General features: G+C 55.3%; 6 protein-coding genes and 2 non-coding genes across 8 annotated transcripts; 5 read left to right on the forward strand and 3 right to left on the reverse strand.

Annotated features, from left to right (window-relative positions):
• Positions 1-506: 506 nt before the first annotated feature.
• QBC33DRAFT_t32 lies at positions 507-578 on the forward strand. Its single transcript has one exon. It is a non-coding gene; the product is annotated as a tRNA-Arg (tRNA).
• Positions 579-716: 138 nt separating this feature from the next.
• Positions 717-788, forward strand: QBC33DRAFT_t33. Its single transcript has one exon. It is a non-coding gene; the product is annotated as a tRNA-Arg (tRNA).
• Positions 789-1,166: 378 nt separating this feature from the next.
• On the reverse strand, positions 1,167-2,747 carry QBC33DRAFT_536170 (uncharacterized protein). The gene is made up of 4 exons (XM_060427681.1): positions 1,854-2,747; positions 1,679-1,781; positions 1,592-1,621; positions 1,167-1,511 (listed from the first exon to the last, which is right to left on the reverse strand). The coding sequence occupies exons 1-4, from the start codon at positions 2,253-2,255 to the stop codon at positions 1,336-1,338; spliced, it is 711 nt and encodes a 236-aa protein (XP_060284282.1). The 5' UTR covers positions 2,256-2,747; the 3' UTR covers positions 1,167-1,335.
• A 338-nt stretch (positions 2,748-3,085) lies between these two features.
• On the forward strand, positions 3,086-4,881 carry QBC33DRAFT_514355 (putative general amino acid permease; the record flags this gene model as incomplete). Its single annotated transcript, XM_060426040.1, has 3 exons — positions 3,086-3,601; positions 3,685-3,797; positions 3,870-4,881. The coding sequence occupies 3 exons, from the start codon at positions 3,086-3,088 to the stop codon at positions 4,879-4,881; spliced, it is 1,641 nt and encodes a 546-aa protein (XP_060284283.1).
• A 1,766-nt stretch (positions 4,882-6,647) lies between these two features.
• Positions 6,648-7,307, reverse strand: QBC33DRAFT_558236 (ankyrin repeat-containing domain protein; the record flags this gene model as incomplete). Its single annotated transcript, XM_060429864.1, has 1 exon — positions 6,648-7,307. The coding sequence occupies one exon, from the start codon at positions 7,305-7,307 to the stop codon at positions 6,648-6,650; it is 660 nt and encodes a 219-aa protein (XP_060284284.1).
• Positions 7,308-8,214: 907 nt separating this feature from the next.
• Positions 8,215-9,116, forward strand: QBC33DRAFT_490384 (uncharacterized protein; the record flags this gene model as incomplete). The annotated part of the gene is made up of 2 exons (XM_060425459.1): positions 8,215-8,770; positions 8,836-9,116. The coding sequence occupies 2 exons, from the start codon at positions 8,215-8,217 to the stop codon at positions 9,114-9,116; spliced, it is 837 nt and encodes a 278-aa protein (XP_060284285.1).
• A 554-nt stretch (positions 9,117-9,670) lies between these two features.
• QBC33DRAFT_536178 (methyltransferase) lies at positions 9,671-11,751 on the reverse strand. Its single transcript, XM_060427682.1, has 9 exons — positions 11,355-11,751; positions 11,134-11,273; positions 10,997-11,038; positions 10,863-10,926; positions 10,775-10,802; positions 10,679-10,691; positions 10,522-10,611; positions 10,103-10,445; positions 9,671-9,998 (listed from the first exon to the last, which is right to left on the reverse strand). Exons 1-9 carry the CDS (start codon positions 11,607-11,609, stop codon positions 9,765-9,767), a joined length of 1,209 nt encoding a protein of 402 aa, XP_060284286.1. The 5' UTR covers positions 11,610-11,751; the 3' UTR covers positions 9,671-9,764.
• Positions 11,752-13,291: 1,540 nt separating this feature from the next.
• Positions 13,292-15,374, forward strand: QBC33DRAFT_490392 (general substrate transporter; the record flags this gene model as incomplete). Its single annotated transcript, XM_060425460.1, has 4 exons — positions 13,292-13,782; positions 13,862-14,162; positions 14,222-14,908; positions 14,993-15,374. The coding sequence occupies exons 1-4, from the start codon at positions 13,578-13,580 to the stop codon at positions 15,372-15,374; spliced, it is 1,575 nt and encodes a 524-aa protein (XP_060284287.1). The 5' UTR covers positions 13,292-13,577.
• Between the last annotated feature and the right edge of the window lie 1,432 nt (positions 15,375-16,806).

Genomic DNA, 16,806 nt, shown 5'->3' on the forward strand with positions numbered 1-16,806 from the left:
TTTCACATTCTAAGCCCGCTTGGGATGGTGTTCCCATTCCGTCTTGGATTTGAGCAGGTAAAGAAGTAAGGTCGGTATCTAGTTGTCTTATATATATAAAATACAAAGAGACAATCAAGCAGCGGAGGTAAGGGACTGCCTATGTGATCAATTAGGCACGATCAATTCCTGCGCCGCCAGTGCGAGTCGAAATACATTTTGGCTCTATGCGATAACTGAGCCGCCGCATCAACCTCACCAATGGTATTTTGTTGGAGGAGGGACCACCTCTCTGCACAGGAGGAACTAGTTTCCAGTGTGGGTGATTTTCGTCCACCCAGCGCTGAGCTGCGTACACTTTGCCTGGTCACCCAGATCGCTAGGAGGTTCTCCGGGGCAGAGTCTCCGGGAGTGGTAGAGAGAGCTACGGTAGGTCTGTGCAGCGCCAATGCCGAACATGCTATGATCGACTTCTCAGCAGGTCCACATAGGATCAAATAGCGCACAACATTTCATCGATTTCCACTGGCCCAGTGGCGCAATGGCTGCGCGTTGCTTTCCGGTGGCAAAGGTTGCAGGTTCGAGTCCTGCCTGGGTCGCTTATATTTTTGCACTTTTCCCATCGTCGATTCCTTCTTTTTCTCAAGGCGGGTTCAATTCCTTTTTGTGATTGTGGATTCGATGGATTCCACTCCATTTTGTTGCTGATTGCTTGTTTGTTTCTTTATCGAGATCATGGCCTAGTGGCGCAATGGCTGCGCGTTGCTTTCCGGTGGCAAAGGTTGCAGGTTCGAGTCCTGCCTAGGTCGCTTCGTTTTGCACTTTTCTCGTCGTCGATTCCTTTTTGTGCTTGTGGATTCGATCGCCATTCCATTCAATGAATCCTTGCGCTCTTCATTGCTTGTTCTTCCGGAGATAAATCCCACATATCCGCTCCCCAGAGCATCAACGAAAGCACTGTTAAACTCCGATGTCTCCGGTGTCCATGAGGCACCGTGGAGACCTTGCCAAGGGCTAATCGGCAAATTTACTGGAACTCCTCTTGCGTTCTGGACAGATGGACAGACGAAGGGGTGATGGAAGCCAATGCGACGTGGGAGGTGAGTAACTCTCCCGTTCGAAGTGCGAGTTCGAGCCGTTTGGCTGCGCCATGTCTCGTGGAAGTCAATGTCCATTAACACAGCTGGTTGTTTAAGTGGCTGAATGCGTATTAGATGGCTGAAATGAACGATATTGTACAATACATGTACAGCCCGGCTCCGTTCCCTCAACCTCTCAAGTTGGTAATGCTGTCTCTCAAGCATCTTAAGAAACACGCCTGGAACAACTTACCACCACCGTCAAAGGGTTAGCCGCCTACAGGTTCTTCACCGGGGCATCGCCCTCTGCCTTCCCTGTCCCGAAGGTGCGCCTCGCCTCTTTGCGCGCGTTCTTGTCCGCCGCGAAGGCCTCCACTTCCTTGCTATTCATATGCTTTGCTACGTTATCGGCCTGCCATTTCTTGAAGGTGGCACCAAGACCTTCGTTTGAGTCTGCAGCGAGACGACTGTCAGCAAGCTAGCCTGAAGTCTACAAGTCGCGTGGGCGAGCAGCACAGAGAGGCGGGACTGACAGTCCTTGTCATTCGCTTGGTCTTTGTGGTCTGTTGGGGAGTAGATTCAGCATCCCGAGCTTGGATCCCTTCCAGTGCTTGGCTCACATTTCACACGGATGAAGTCCGAGTCTACGGTCTCGGGATCGAGAGACAGACTGACAAGGGCATTGATGACAGCCGTCTTCGGTATGACCTTGAAAGTCCATTCCTTGAAAACATTATATTAGTCATGACGTCGACGCAGCGATTGTGTTACCACGCCTTGGCAACGAGAGCCAACCTCTTCATGCCGAAACTGAATCAAGTCCCTATCGTTCGTGACTACCTGGTAGCCATGACTCTTGGCGCTCTTGAACAGCTTCGGCAGCGCAAACCACTGGCCTGCCATCTTGTACCGGTCGTCGGCGTAGACGAACTGGTCGTTGTACACGCAGTCCGGGGTGTAGCGCTTGACGCGCTCCACGGTCGGCCTCATCTCGTACAGGGCGATGATGTCGTCGAGCAGGGCCTGGCGCGCGGCGGACACCGGGATCGACTTGGCCGGATCGGGCTTGTAGTCGCCCGTCGGATGGGTCTGACGGACTTCGAAGTGTTCGCCTGGCAGGCTCGGGTCGGTTGGAAAGTTCACCTTTCCGGAGTCGCCGGTGGTGTTGCTCCCGACGGCGTTCGTCGTGCTGGCCATCTTGACGTACGACGTTGCCAGGTGATCTAGTCGCACGGATGCTACGGTTTCTTCTTGGACGATAGTATTCGTGGATTAATTTAATTAAAAAGAAGGCAGATGCCCCCAATGTGATCTTCTGCGGCCATGTCGTGCGTATCGAGAGGCTATGACGTAGCCGTTGATAGTACATAGTAGACCGTCATGATGATTCATGATCCTGAAGAAATTCTTCAACGAATGATTCAAGGGTCTGCCGAGGTTCGCAAAAGATGAGGGATCGCCAGGCCCAGGGACTCCAGGGACGCACCCCGTGACGGCGGACCACTGCATTCAATGACAATGGTCATTTCCAATATTGCCCCCGCGCGTACCGCCACATTGGTCCACAAATGGATATGGGGTTGCACGAGTTTGACAGTACCGACCTGGCGCCAGTCCGGAACGAGCCTGTGGTGGGCCGTCTTGGCAGCCTGACACGCGCCAGCTGAGTTCTCGCAGGGAAGCGCGGGGGTCTACACCTTGTGAAGAAACTTGGCGCCCAATGAAAGCTTGTTTGGGGAGCCCTAACGATGGCGCAATCAATGGCGAATCCACCGCTATCCCGAGCTTTGCTTCGCTGGGTTAGTGTCGTCGAGGACGATCTCTGAAGTGAGGTAATTGCGGGACCAGGCGTGCCAGGCAATCCAGCTCTGGGGAGAACTCAAATACGTCGCCATGGAACCCCGACGATCTTTTGTGCAACCAAACCTGGCTCGGTCGCGACGGAGACCAGCGACACCTCAGGCCATTGAACGTCCCCTCCTTGCCCACGACGACGACGACGACGACAACGTCATATACGCGGGACAATGTCGTATCTGGGGCGGAAAAAAGAGGATGACTCGTCGGTGGTCGCCGACCTTGCCGACGAGAACGCCCATGCGAACTACGTCTCGGAGGCGGAGGGCGACTCGAGCGACTTCCGGGACATCGACCCGCACAGCGGCGTCAAGCGCGGGCTCAAGACGCGGCACCTGAGCATGATGGCGCTCGCGGGCATCATCGGGCCGGGCCTGCTGGTCGGGGCCGGCGGCGCCCTGTCGACAGGCGGGCCCGCGTCGCTGCTGATCGGCTTCGGCGTCGTCGGCATCATCGCCTTCAGCATCATGCAGAGCCTCGGCGAGCTGACCACCCTGTACCCCAGCGGCGGCGCCTTCACCGCGCTGGCCGACCGCTTCGTCGACAAGGCCTTTGGCGTCGCCGTCGGCTGGAACTACTACATCATCTGGTTCGCCGTGCTCGCCAACGAGTACAACGTCATCTCGAGCATCGTCTACTTCTGGAGCGACAAGGTCCCTGTCTGGGGCTACTTTCTGATCTTCTGGGTGAGCAGAGCAACCCCTTCTTCGGTCGGCGAGACAAAGGGCGATGTTGGAAAAACACTTGGACTGACATGTGAAACTCGCAGTTCGCATTTCTGGGCTTCCAGCTTCTCGGCGTCGAGACTTTCGGCGAAGCAGAGTTCTGGCTCGCATTACTGAAACTTATCGGGCTGGTGGCATACTTCATGTTCTCCCTGGTGTGAGTTGTCCCTTTTTTTTTTTTGGCCAATTCCCCATACCTCGAGAGCAGCAACTAAAAACCAGCTTCTAGATATCTCGGTGGCGGGATCAAGGGCACGCCCGCGCTCGGTTCCAAGTACTGGCATGACCCCGGCCCATTCGTCCACGGCTTCCGAGGAGTGGCGGCGGTCTTCGTCTTCTGCAGCACGTTCTACGCCGGTGTCGAGTCCGTTGCGGTGGCCGCGACCGAGACGAAGAACCCGCGCGTGGCGGTGCCCCTCGCGATCCGCCAGGTCTTCTGGCGCATCATCTTCGTCTACATGGGGAGCGCCCTGTTCTTCGGGCTCACGTGCCCGTCGAATGCTCCCGAGCTCATCAACGGCGGGAGCCGCGCCCTGAAGAGCCCCATGACCATTGCCATCCAGAATGCCGGCTGGGAGGGAGGCGTGCACCTGATAAATGCCTTCATCTTCGTCACCTGCCTGAGCGCCGTCAACAGCTCCATCTACATTGGCAGCCGGACGCTGCTGTTCATGGCGCAGGATCGGAAAGCCCCCAAGTTCCTCGGCTGGACCGACAAGCGCGGCGTCCCCATCCCCGCCATTGTCTTTACGAACCTGTGCGGCGCCCTGAGCATGATGAACGTGAGCACCGGTGCGAGCAAGGCATACTCGTACATCGTCAACCTCAGCGGCGTGTCGACGTTCATCGTCTGGGGAGGCATCTCGTTCACCCACATCCGCTTCCGCTCCGCGTGGAGCGCCCAGGGCCACACGCCAGACGAGCTGCCCTTCCAGTCGTTCCTGTACCCCTGGAATGCATACTTCGGGCTCTTCGCCAACGTCTTTCTCGCCTTCGTCCAGGGCTGGACGACTCTCTCGCCGTTTGACGCGGGATCCTTTGTCGACGCTTACATTTTGCTCCCGCTTTTCCCCTGTATTTACTTTGCGTACAAGTTCGTGTTCAAGACGACCTTCTGGCGGCCGGAAGAGGTTGATCTGCAGTCGGGGCGGCGGAGGGACCTGGAAGAGGCCAAGGAGATTGCGGCGGGGGAGCTGGGGCAGCCCCAACCTTGGTGGCGGAAGCTCTGGAAGAACTTCTGATCTCGAGATCTCAGCATACGCCATCACTGGCGTCTTTTGGCTTTTTTACGCGATGCATACCGTCCTCTGCTGGAGAATGACCATGTCTCACACGGGTATCTTGCTGCGCAGCCCACATTAGAACAGACCAAGCAGCCATAATCAGTCTGGCTCAGCCTAGACTCTTGATGATGCCCAAGTCGCTTGAATGGCACACCATTCTGCTGCTGACCAGAGGAACTATCTGACAGCCTGCGATATCTGACGCTAACTTTCGCTGTAGGTAGCGCCTGCTACTGTATGTCGACTCTGACATGTATTTTGCGGTCTGGAAGCTCGTCACACAAGTCACGAAGGCCTAGACCAATGGCGAAATATGCCGATGTCACTCGGGCCGCACTTTCCGAGGAGGTACTGTCCACCGTTGTCGTCGCCGTCCCATATGCCGGAGAGGTGCCCGACGTAGGTGACGAACCCGCCGAACGTGACTGGGGTTGAAGGCTCCGCGGCAGCCGTCTACGCGCCACCGCACTTGAGGAATGATGTCCCCCGGAGGCCCATCACCTCGGGCGTCGTGCGGCAGTTGACGACCTGGTCTCCCGTCAGGCCCTGCCTGGTCTTTGGACCTGTCGTCCGCAGAGGACGTGATGATATGATCACTTGACGGCGGACAATGCTCGCTGGGTCTTGTTGTAACAAGTTGCTCGAGAGAATAGCCCCCCCTTGGTGCTGCTCGCTTTGGCGATCTGCAAGTCATTGATACTGATGCCTCCCGTCTTCTGCTGCAGGATAACCTCCCCGCTCTCCTGCCCGCGCTGCTGGGCCCGGCTACCTTGATCCTGACCAGGACCTCATCCCGTCCGGGCCTCGGCGCCGATTCGCTGGCCTTAAACATCTGGCTCAGACAGACCATCTTGCAAAGCAAGCCATTGTTGAACCAGGCACGGTCAACGGCGGTGCCGGTGGGAGGAGAGGAGGCCAATGAAGCTCGTATCTTTCGCTGATGAGTAAATTTGGACTCTGTGGACTGATAGTGCTAAGTAAGTACACTGCTGGGCAAGCTCCATTATCAATGCTTTACCAGAACAAACGAAAAAATACAAAACGCTGTAACCATCGCAACCCAACCAACTCATCATGGCCAACTAACCACCCAACTCTGGTGGCGAGAAAGCCGAAGAATGGTCGTTTAATCTCCGCCTGGTCAAGTTGGCCACTCGACGGGCGTTGAAAAAGAGAGCCACGCCCCACAAGTCGGAAGCCAATATCGGTGTGTCATCGGTTTCGATACAGATGCCCAGGGCAAACAGGCAGCTGAAATGCCTCCTATCGTCTCTGAGCAAGCCATTCGCAATCAAGGGATCAACTTGGTTGCGGCAAAGCCTGTACCCGAGTCTACGACCGACGGCACCCAGCTTCTTGAGCGAGGCCCGACTAGCAGAGTACGCGGGGCCACCCTCCACGAGGTACTGCATCACAAGTGCTACCCAATTCTCCTCGCTGACATTCTTGGTCGTTGCCTCTCTGACGAAGTAACTAGTCGCCTAATCTTTCTCATCGTCACGGCGCGTGCTGGGTGGAGGCCAAAACAGATGCCGGAATACAGAACCGTTGACGTAATAAGGAATATCTTCGCCGATATTAGGAATATCGGCGCGGGCTCCCCTATCCAACAGACAATTCCACACTTGGCGCGCATTCTCTACCTCCACTTTCAACTGTTCGTACCCATCTGCTTGCCACTCGAAGCAGATGAACCATTTCTTGTAGGCGCACAGCAGCGGCGTCTAGCCCCGCTCGTTACGTGCGTCAATCTCTGCCCCCTTGTCAAGGAGCAGGGAAACCATGGGCTCACTGCAAAAGTAGGCGGCGCATATCAGCGTAGCCCCGTCACTGTGATTACAGCGGGTCGCGTCCGCGCCGCGGCCGATCAGCAGCTCCGCGGCGCTCAAGCGATCGCGGGCGATGGCGCTGTGCAGGGGCAGAACAGGCTTGTCCTCGCGGCTTGGCCAGCGGCCTGCACCATGGTTCAGGAGGTATCGGATTGCTTGAGGGTCGCCGAAAGACACCGCGGCATGGAGGGGCGTTCGGGGGGCGGTGACGTTTTGCCACAAGGTTGCGAAATTGCCCCATGGAGAAGACTGGGGTATAAAGTGAAAAAGACCCGGCGAGAAGACAGTAAAGTCGATGTTGCTTGTATCGTGATTCATAAAATCATTTATGTCGTGGCCATTCCGCATTGCCAACTTCATTGTCGCCGTCTGGCCTCGCTCGACGGCCCATCTCAGGACCCCCATGCGTCGTTTGGCGCCAGCCTTGTAGAGCTCATCTGTGCAGATGATATAGCCAGCCTGGCAGGTCCTCATCAATGCTAATATCTCGGGAGGGCCCAGGTAGCTGATGACCTCGAGGAAAAGCTCGATAGGTAAGTCGAAAGGGGATATCATTGTTCATCAGCCACGAGGCAAACGATAATTGTAAGGGCGGATGAGCAGCTATAGGTATTCTAGGTAGAGGTATTTAGGAATTGACAAGGATGTCGACAAAGTCGTCCGTCGGTTCCAAAATCTTTGGGTTGGCTGCAGCTGAGATAGAACTGGGATGGAACTGGGATGGAAGGTTGCCGCCTACCTATTTGTTGTCGATACAGGAGCGGTTTTCGAGCGACGACCTCTCCTTCCGTTTTCAATGCCTACCAACCTATCCAGGGGTGGTCAGGATCATTTTGCCTCTTTATAGAAGGGACCACCCCTGAGTAGTTCCCTGCCTGGCAAGACCAGGGAAGCTCGGGAGCCAGGGCATTCCCCCTGATTCTTTGCTCGGGAGACATAGGCGTGTCGGGTGTAAGTGTGTAAGGGTCCGGGTGTAAGCGCCCGAGAACTTGATCGCGGTCAAGTGCCAGGAATAAAAACCGGGAGAGGTGACAGCAGAACCGGAGCCGCATCGACTGTCCTGGAATGCTGCCGAAGATTAGAGGTATTGTGCAAATAGAAATGCACCAATACCGTAGGGGCCAAGTATATTTCATTTATACAGCCTTAGCTACCCTTGAACGACTGAGACAATGCACCGCCAGATGGCACCTCGGCAAACAGGCTAAATCTCCATCGGCATCAAACACTCGGCGGAAATCTGGCTCAGCTTAATTAATCCCTAGTACCAAATGGGAAAAGGACAGCAATGTCATGAGCATGTGCTGAAACCCCGATCTTCATGATAAATACCCGTGTTGAGAACCAACCCAGTCTCTCCTCCCGGAGCGATGCGATATCTCCCAAAGACTCTTCCTGAATGAACCAGTGACCAGTGACAAGCCCCAACCAAGTCTCCTCGCAAGCTTCCGCCCCCCCCACAATGCGGCCAACCTCTCTCGCCTTGTCGCTCCTCCTCCCGGCCTTCGCCGCCGCCAAGCACCATGGTTCCAATGTGGTTAGCAGCTTCAAGTGGCAGCGGCCGTTGCCCTACGACAACTCCGCGCCGCTCGGTATGAACTCGCTCTGTGAGGTAAGCCGGACCTTCCGCGGGGAGCAGCACAAGCTCCGCGACCTGCAGGCGTCCCCGGGGTCTACGACGACATCGCCCTGGGAGGGGCCCGTGCAGACGTATCTGGGCTGGCACCCGTACGTGGGCAGCTGGGACGGCGTCGACGAGGGGGGCGACGAGCGCGACCTCATCATCATGGACTACGCCTCCGTGCCGCTCGCCGTGAGGGAGTGGGTCGAGGACCAGCACGCAGGCAGGGGCAAGAACGACCAGAGCCGCTGGTGGCTGTACGGCGTGTTCAACAGGCCAAAGAAGGACTTTGGCAAGGCCGGAGGCCTCGGCGGGGACCACAAGATTCTCCTGTTCGCGCCCGCGGCACTCTACGAGATCCTCCCGCTGTGGGTGGGGGAAGACAGCGACTGTGAAAGTGAGTCAAGGGGGTACCTTGTTGCCCACATTTGCTGAGGGAAATTGCTGACCTGACTTCACTAGTCGTGATGCTGGATCTCTCAAAATACAGCGCTTTTCCGAGGGATAACTCGGTAATCGCATGGCCCGTGGAACACGAGGTCCGCGAAACTAAGCGGGGGAAGAGGCAGGACTTGAGTTTCACGATCAAGGCTTTTTATGTCACGGAGACCGATGATGGGAAGGCGTGGCGGGAAATGTGGGAGAAGCTCCATATCCAGAACCAGAGGCAAGCTAGGAAGGAACAGAGAGACCAAAGGAAGGCTGCTAGGGAGACGGTGGGAAGGGGCAAGGACGAGCTATGAAAGGGCCAGCAATATAATACTGCATCAAGGTCATTAGTTCTAATGCACGGCTATTCACCCTGAATCTTAATTATATTCTCATTGCTCTGTTGGAACCCTCGAATGCAGGGATCGAATTTGCAATGTGACGGCGTTACTGAGAAGAACAGTCGGATATAATTCGATTTGGAATCAATCAGCGACTCAGCTGGCCACTTTCAATTCTGTGTCTGTTCTCTGTCTCCCCGTGTTGCGTGAAACCTAGTTATTGGCAACTTATTATCCCCCTGAAAACCCAATATAATCAGTAGACAGATCTACTAGTTCAAGTTCCTTCTCTCTGTGCCACACATATTCTCGTTATCAGCATCATTCTTAATATACAGCGGAGAACCAGGCCTATATCTTTGGTTATCGAACCATTTACTCGTTTCGGGTGATCAGCTGGGTACCATATTTCCCTGCTTTGTTTGAGTTAATTGGTTGCCATTATCAGGATAGAGTTCAACGCATTCCCCCATCGCAGCATACCGTATTCAATATCGTCAGTAGGCTTACGTGTAGAGGCATCACAACTAGAATTTGACAACCTGACTAGGTATGTATGCTATGTAAAGAAAAAAGGAAGAAAAAATATTGAGCAACCCGTCAGAGTAACCCATCCATATCCTATGCCTCCGGCTTCCGGCCCCAGACAACCTTTTGCCAATAGTAGGCATGGAACTTCCCGGCGCGGAATTCCCGCCGCAGGTGCGCCATGTACACCTGAACCTGCTCCTCAGACCATTTTAGGGCAACGGTCAGAAACAGGATGAAGCCTTCAATGTCCTGGTGCACGGCCATCTGTGCGAACAAGCCAATCTCCTTCAGTTTAGGGTCTGCGGACCATCCGCCGCTGGGAACCTGCAAAATCAAAACACCGTCAGTGCGGGAATGGAAAGGGGGGAATGGGAGAGGGAGGACAGAGAAAGAGGTGCTGTTGGTTCGGGCCGTTGTTTGGTTCGCACCTTGATGTTCTTCTCCTGGACGTCGACAAACCCGGCCTCCTCCATGGCCTTCTTCTGGATGCCCTCGTCGACGATGGTGAAGCTCCGCCCGATCGCCTTGCCGCCCTCGATGAACAGCTGGCTCCACTGGGCCGTCGCGCTCGTCTCCGGGAGGGTCCCGTCGTCGGACAGGACCATGGGGGAGGCCTCGTAGCTCTCGAGATAGCCGCCGGGCTTGCAGCACCTGTAGGCCTGCTTGAAGAAGGCCGTCCAGTCCACGATGCATCCGAGTAGGTACCGTATATGTACCAGGTCGAACTCTCCGGCTGGGAATGTCCAGTCCTGGGTGCAGTCCTCGATCTCGCTGCGGGTCGAATGGTGAGCTTCCCGAGCTTCCCGTGTCGCAGCTTGGTCACAAACAAAAGGGGTAATTAACTGACAATTTAAGATTCGGAGGAACCCAAGTGGGCTGAATAGGCGAAATATCGGTGCCAATCACCTCACAGTCGGGGAACTTATCCGCCATATCGCTGTGAGTTTGTGAGCATGCAGCACTTGGAGGCAACTCTGAGAATGAGAACCAGTCCGTCTACTTACATGGCCCAAATTCCTATGCAGAAAGAGGAAGACTATGGTCAGTACAGATGGGATCCAGGATCCAGAGCATGGATTGGCACGCAGACTTGCACTCACCCGTGCCTGTACCGATATCGAGTATTTTCTACGGCACAGCATTAGCTTCAACGCCAGGGATTTCGCAAGGCCATTCCGCTCAACATACCCTCGGCTCCTTGATAGGCGCCAAGTGGAGCTCTCCTTCGAGACAGAGCGTGAAGAGATGATGTCTAATTACATGCGTAAGCAACGGCTATTGAATCCCCCTCCCCTCAAAGATGACAGGCTGGTAATGCTTACAATATATCCAAGGACTCGCTGTGACTGTCATCATTTGTGCCCCTGTTTTTAGGAAGCAACCAAGCAAGCAAGGTCAGCACTGAAGCGCCAACAGGACATCACATGGAGGATGAAAAAGGGGGGCTGGCCATCATTACCAGTACTGGGCGTTGCCCCTCTCGCTGTGAAACGTCCGACCCTTGATGGTCCGATAGTGAAGGATACTGGAGGTGAGGGATGCCGTCGAGCTGGCTGCATCATCGCCAAGAGCAGAGTCGCGCTCGTGCTCCTCGTCGTCCTGCAGGGTGCGTATACGAGACACATCATCAACTACTGCGCCTCGCTTCGCACGTGGTGGTAATCAAAACAGCACGCTCACCTGCTGGATCTGAGCCCAGTGCTCCGGAGGGAGGGGCGCTGAGGGCGCTGCGGCGGCCTCCCGTCCAGGGGTGGGAGAGTCTGCTTTGGCTAGACCGCCCGGCTCGGCGGGGGAATCCTGCTTAGCGGCTGGACTGCCCAGCTCGGCGGGGGAATCCTGCTTAGCCGTAGATGGCTGCTCGGCCTTCGGTTCCGTTCCGGACATGATGGGATTCAGCTCAAAAACCAGGCCGCGGGCTATGTGAAGCCGTTGCATCCGGGGAGGAGAAGAAAAATAGAAAAGGAATCCTGCGGGGTTTCTGTTTTGTGAACTTGGCAATTACCAATTATTACCCCCCACGTCGAACTCCATCGGTGAGCAAGCATTAGCGTACCAATTGGGGGTACCGGATATGCAGATGATGCAGTAGGACGACGAGTCAACGGTGAGCGTCAAGGGAAGCACCAACCCACACACGCAGCTGCTGTCGTCGCTAGCCATGAATAGTATGGCCGACGTTGAGTCCGTCACGCTAACCGGGTGGTTGCCAGGCTTCCCGTCGGCACAATCCACTCCACTTCACCACTGTCAACCCACAAGATTGAGAGCAACAAAGAATGACTGAACTAGTAGCGCCGTCAACGAAGACTTAAACTGACTAATTAGATACTACTTGCTTAATCCTTGGCCACAGCTAGCTGCCGCCTAGAAAAAAGGCTCTACTACGCCAAACTCGGGATCCAAGAGAATAAGAGAAACCATGGACAGAGTGTACGGGGCTTTTCTCTCGAGACCTTCCTTACCTTGGGGGCGATGTTCCAGGGTGGTGGAAGAACTCTTGGTGTGTCAGGTCACTTCCCAATCCTTCACCTCCTCACCTTACAGCTATGTAACCGGATCATCTGCCGAGAAAGGTCTGCCAAGCCAAGCGATCCTTCGCTCCTTAGTCTCTTCAAACCCCGCACCTCGTCTCCCTGCAGATTTGGGGGTCATTGGCTGTACTGTGAATGTGTGAGTTTTGGTAGGATTAATCATGCCAAAAGCACATAGCCCCTTTTATGAGAGAAGCTTTCTATCCGTACATACTAAGTAATTATAGTCATGTTGTCAGTTTTCGCTCCCGCTTCCTAATTATTAAAAGCTTGACAAAGGATTGTAGCGTTGCAAACAGATCCACGTCGATTTTACCGCAGCTATCTTCCGGTCGTTCCTTAAGAGCCCAGCGCTCCAGCTACACAAGGTCTTGATCTGTAAGTTGAAGAGTACGAAATGTGGCTCACACGCAACTCAACATAGTTATCAGGGTATCTCATCAATAAGGTAACAAAAGTTGTACCTCTAGGGATCAAAGGTTCTAGCAAATGTTGGGGAAAATACACGGTTCAGCATATAATCCGCACGGCCATGGAGAGAACCTATAGTCAGGCCAAATGTAGAGATTGAATTGGGTCTCGATACAATGTTTCTCTGCCTTGTGTTGCCTGTTACTTGGATAATTGGCGGTAATTCAACTTGCAGCTGATGTTAGCGGAAGGGGGAAGAAGAGTCTTATCCTGAGGAGAACGAGAACAAGAGATGAAATTTGATAGAGTTAACTATGATTTGGTGTAACAGCCTATTGAAGCTGCTCCTTGTTTGTCAAACTTGTCAGCTTACATACAGCTGAACTACCTAGAGAATGATGTCTGTAATAATTGGTAATCCATTCCTCCAGTCTCAAACTAGGATCTCCCAAATAGGCCACCTCAACCAATATTGCTTTGTAATTAACAGGCACTTGGATCCTGCCCGTGGAGTTGCATGATCCTGAAAGCCAAGATCTCAAAAGGCAGCAAACCAGCTTCCACAATAGCATCTCGGGTTACCTTTCCCCGCGCTCCCCATGGGGGACCCTTGAATTTCCCGGGGTCCCGATGCAATCACCCCCACATGTGTGCCTTCCTGCCGGCATGTATTGGCCCAGGCTTTAGGCAGAACCAGGTGTGGTGGGATTATTACGGCTTGGCGCTCATCTTCACGCCTTGGATCTGCTGTCGATCAGAAGGACTGGCAATTGATGTGCGCGGTATGCGGAGTAATTACTCTACTATGTAGGCCGACAGTATATAAAACGGCATATCGAGCAACGTCCCCGGCAGCGGGGGCTAGCTGATGTGATTGCACCTCGCTAAACGTTCTGTTCCTGCTCGTTCTACCAAACACACAACGCGTTCGAGAGTGAAGACAGCTAGAAAGTAGGCAACGATGGCGATCTTCGGGGCCAAGGAGGAGCATGTCGAGCCGCGCTTGATGCGCATTGCGCACGCCGATACTGTGATCTGGTACAAGAAGCCGAATCTCAGGTTTCTCTACCTGATACTTGTTCCGACGGCGCTTGGTGTGGAATGGACCTCGGGATTCGACTCGTCCATGATGAACAGTCTCCAGGCCGTCGAATCATGGGTTAGATGTGCGTATCTCTCCCAGCGCAGGTCCCTCGTTCCGAGGCCGCGGTTATCATCCCCCAACTAACATACTCAACCCACCAGACTTCGACAACCCGACCTCGTCACGTCTGGGTCTCCTCAATGCCATGTACTCCCTGGGCGCGCTGATGGCCATCCCCTTCATCCCGACAACCAGCCAGTACCTCGGTCGCCGCCGCACCATCCTGGCCGCCTCCCTCGTCATGGCATTCGGCGCCGGACTGCAAGCCGGGTCCCGCAACTCGGACATGTTCCTGGCCTCCCGCTGGGTTCTCGGATTTGGCATCCCTTTTGCCATCGTCAACGCGTCCTCTCTCATTGGAGAATTGTCCTACGCTAAGGAGAGGCCCATCATGACATCTCTGTATGGCCCCCATTGCCCGGTCTCAACTCCAACCACTAACCCCTTCCGCCCCTGGCTAGATTCAACGCCTCATGGTTTGTGGGAGCAATCGTGGCCGCAGGCGTCACGTACGGCACCTTCCAGATGTCGAGCACGTGGGCGTGGCGGCTGCCCAGCCTCCTGCAGCTCGTGCCCAGCTTCTGCCAGATCGTCTTCATGCCGTGGTGCCCGGAGTCGCCGCGGTGGCTGATCTCCAAGGACCGGGGCGACGAGGCGTTCGCAATCCTCCAGAAGTACCACAGCGAAGGGGCCGACGGCGACGAGTTCTGCCGGCTCGAGTACGCCGAGATCCAGGCCACCATCGCCCAGGAGAAGGAGCTCGCCTCGAGGTTCGTCTGGGCCGACGTGTTCCGGGACCCGCCCATGAGGCGGCGTTTCGCCCTCGCCGGTATTGTTGGGTTCTTTACCCAGTGGAGCGGCAACGGCCTGCTGTCGTTCTACATGAAGAAGATCCTGAATCTGGTCGGCATCAAGGAGGATAGGACGGTCCAGAAGGTGATCCTGAGTAACACGTGCTGGGGGCTGATCAACGCCGTCCCGATTGCGTTGATAGCTCCTCGCTTTCCTCGTCGGAAGATGTTCTTGACGTGCACGATCGGCACTGCGGCGGTCTACACTGTCTGGACCATCGCATCGGCGAGGTTTGCAATCGAGAACAGCTCCAGGGCTGCTATCCCAGTGCTGGTGTTCATATTCGTCTACTCTCCGTAAGTCGTTTTTTTTTAGATGCCATTCCCGTGAGACGAGATTAGCCAGCGGCTTGGCTTGCTGACCGATTCCCCGCCACGCAGTTTCTACAATATTGGCTGGAACGCTCTGGCCTACACTTACATGGTCGAGATCTTCCCCTACCAGCAGCGATCCCAGGGTATCGCGGTCGAGCAGCTGGCGGTGCGCTTCGCCGTTTTTTTCAACACCTATGTCAACCCCATCGCCCTCGACTCCATCGGGTGGAAGTACTACATTGTGTACTGCGTATGGATCCTGGTCGAGATCGCCACGGTCTACCTCCTGTTCCCCGAAACGCACAACCGCACGCTCGAGGAGCTCAGCTTCATGTTTGAAGGGAAGGAGGTCCAAGACAAGGTCAAGAAGAATGTCGACAAGGTGATGCAGGTCGAGCTGCAGGATGTCGCGCCCTCTGAGCGGCAGACTGGGGAACAGAAGGCCTGAGTGTCGGCCGCAAGAAGGAGAATCTGATAGCAAGGGAAAGCCAGGGAATAAGATCGTGGTGATGTCAAACTGAGAATGCGTAATGGAGGAAGAGGATGGACATTAAGGACGTGCACTTGATCCGTGTCCAATCTTAGTCACGTGAGGGGCTGGCAACAAGCTGGCTAATAAGGCCCCTTCATGGAGCGATATAGGCACACTAGGATAGCATTTGCACTAGACTGTTTCCTCCCTCTGAAACAGGTCAATTGTTCTGATTCAAAGTACGCATACGCAATAGTATTGGGCGAATAATTATGCGTAGTCACATTCGTATCAGGTCATGTGGCTACCCAGATCCCACACAGCCACTAATGGCTGCCACATAATAGGCCAATGCGCACTAGATCCTGGGCTTGTCCGGTTCCGTGGCGGTGAGGGTGGAACCAAGGATCAGCCCTGGAAGCCCCTGTCCCTGGCCTGCGGGTCTGGGTGGGTGTTTCCGCCCTCCGTCTCTCAGGGCCATCAGCCTGGCTCGACATCGGCCTGGGTCTAAACCAGCTCTATATGGAGTTCGGAAGGCCCGCTCGGGGGCAACGCCGGTGTCTCGCGAAGGTGCCGCAATTAAACGAGTACTAGTGCTATGAGAGGGCTCCGGGCCTGGCCGGCTCCGGCGTGCAGTCGCTTCGGGAACATTCGGCGGCATGAGAGCGCCGGTTAATATATCCCACGTTCGCAGATCCCTGCATGGATAAATGGGAATCCGCATTGCCGTGCCGGAGGCGCCGTGGAACCTGTTTTTGCGCCCCCAAGGTGCTCCCATGGGCCCCCCAAGTGTGGCCCCCCAACAACCCAACAAGTTTTTAAAAGTGTAGAAAATCTCGTCGACAGCTGGTAATTTTTAATTAGACCATAAAAATAAACCCCTAATACTTGGACAATCCAGGAGATTGGACGCAACAATGCTACGCCCTACACACAATGGTGCTCGCTATGAGCTCACCACCCCTACGGCCCTCCCGAAGGCCGGCGGCTTCCTGTGGAACCAGAAGATGATGATCCAAATAACCTGCCGGGGCTACGCGACCGCGCAATTCATGCAGCCGGAGCCGGCCAAGTACTCGTATGCGCCCAACGTGGAGGCGAGGACCTTCATGCAGCCGGAGCAGAACTACTACGCCCACCACCCGGGCCGCTTCGTCTACGTCAAGGACGAGGAGACGGGCGAGCTGTTCTCGGCGCCCTACGAGCCGGTGCGCGCCCCGCTGGACCGCTTCGTCTTCTCCGTCGGCAAGAGCGACGTCGCGTGGACCGTCGAGAACCTGGGCATCCGCGTCGAGATGACCCTGGGCCTCCCCACGCAGGACGTGGCCGAGCTGTGGACCGTCAAGGTGACCAACCTGTCCGGCCGCCCGCGCAAGATCAGCGTCTACCCGTACTTCACCATTGGCTA

Source organism: Phialemonium atrogriseum, assembly GCF_030411735.1.
Source record: "Phialemonium atrogriseum strain 8032-3 unplaced genomic scaffold QBC33scaffold_10, whole genome shotgun sequence".
NCBI classification, from domain to species: Eukaryota; Fungi; Ascomycota; class Sordariomycetes; order Cephalothecales; family Cephalothecaceae; genus Phialemonium; species Phialemonium atrogriseum.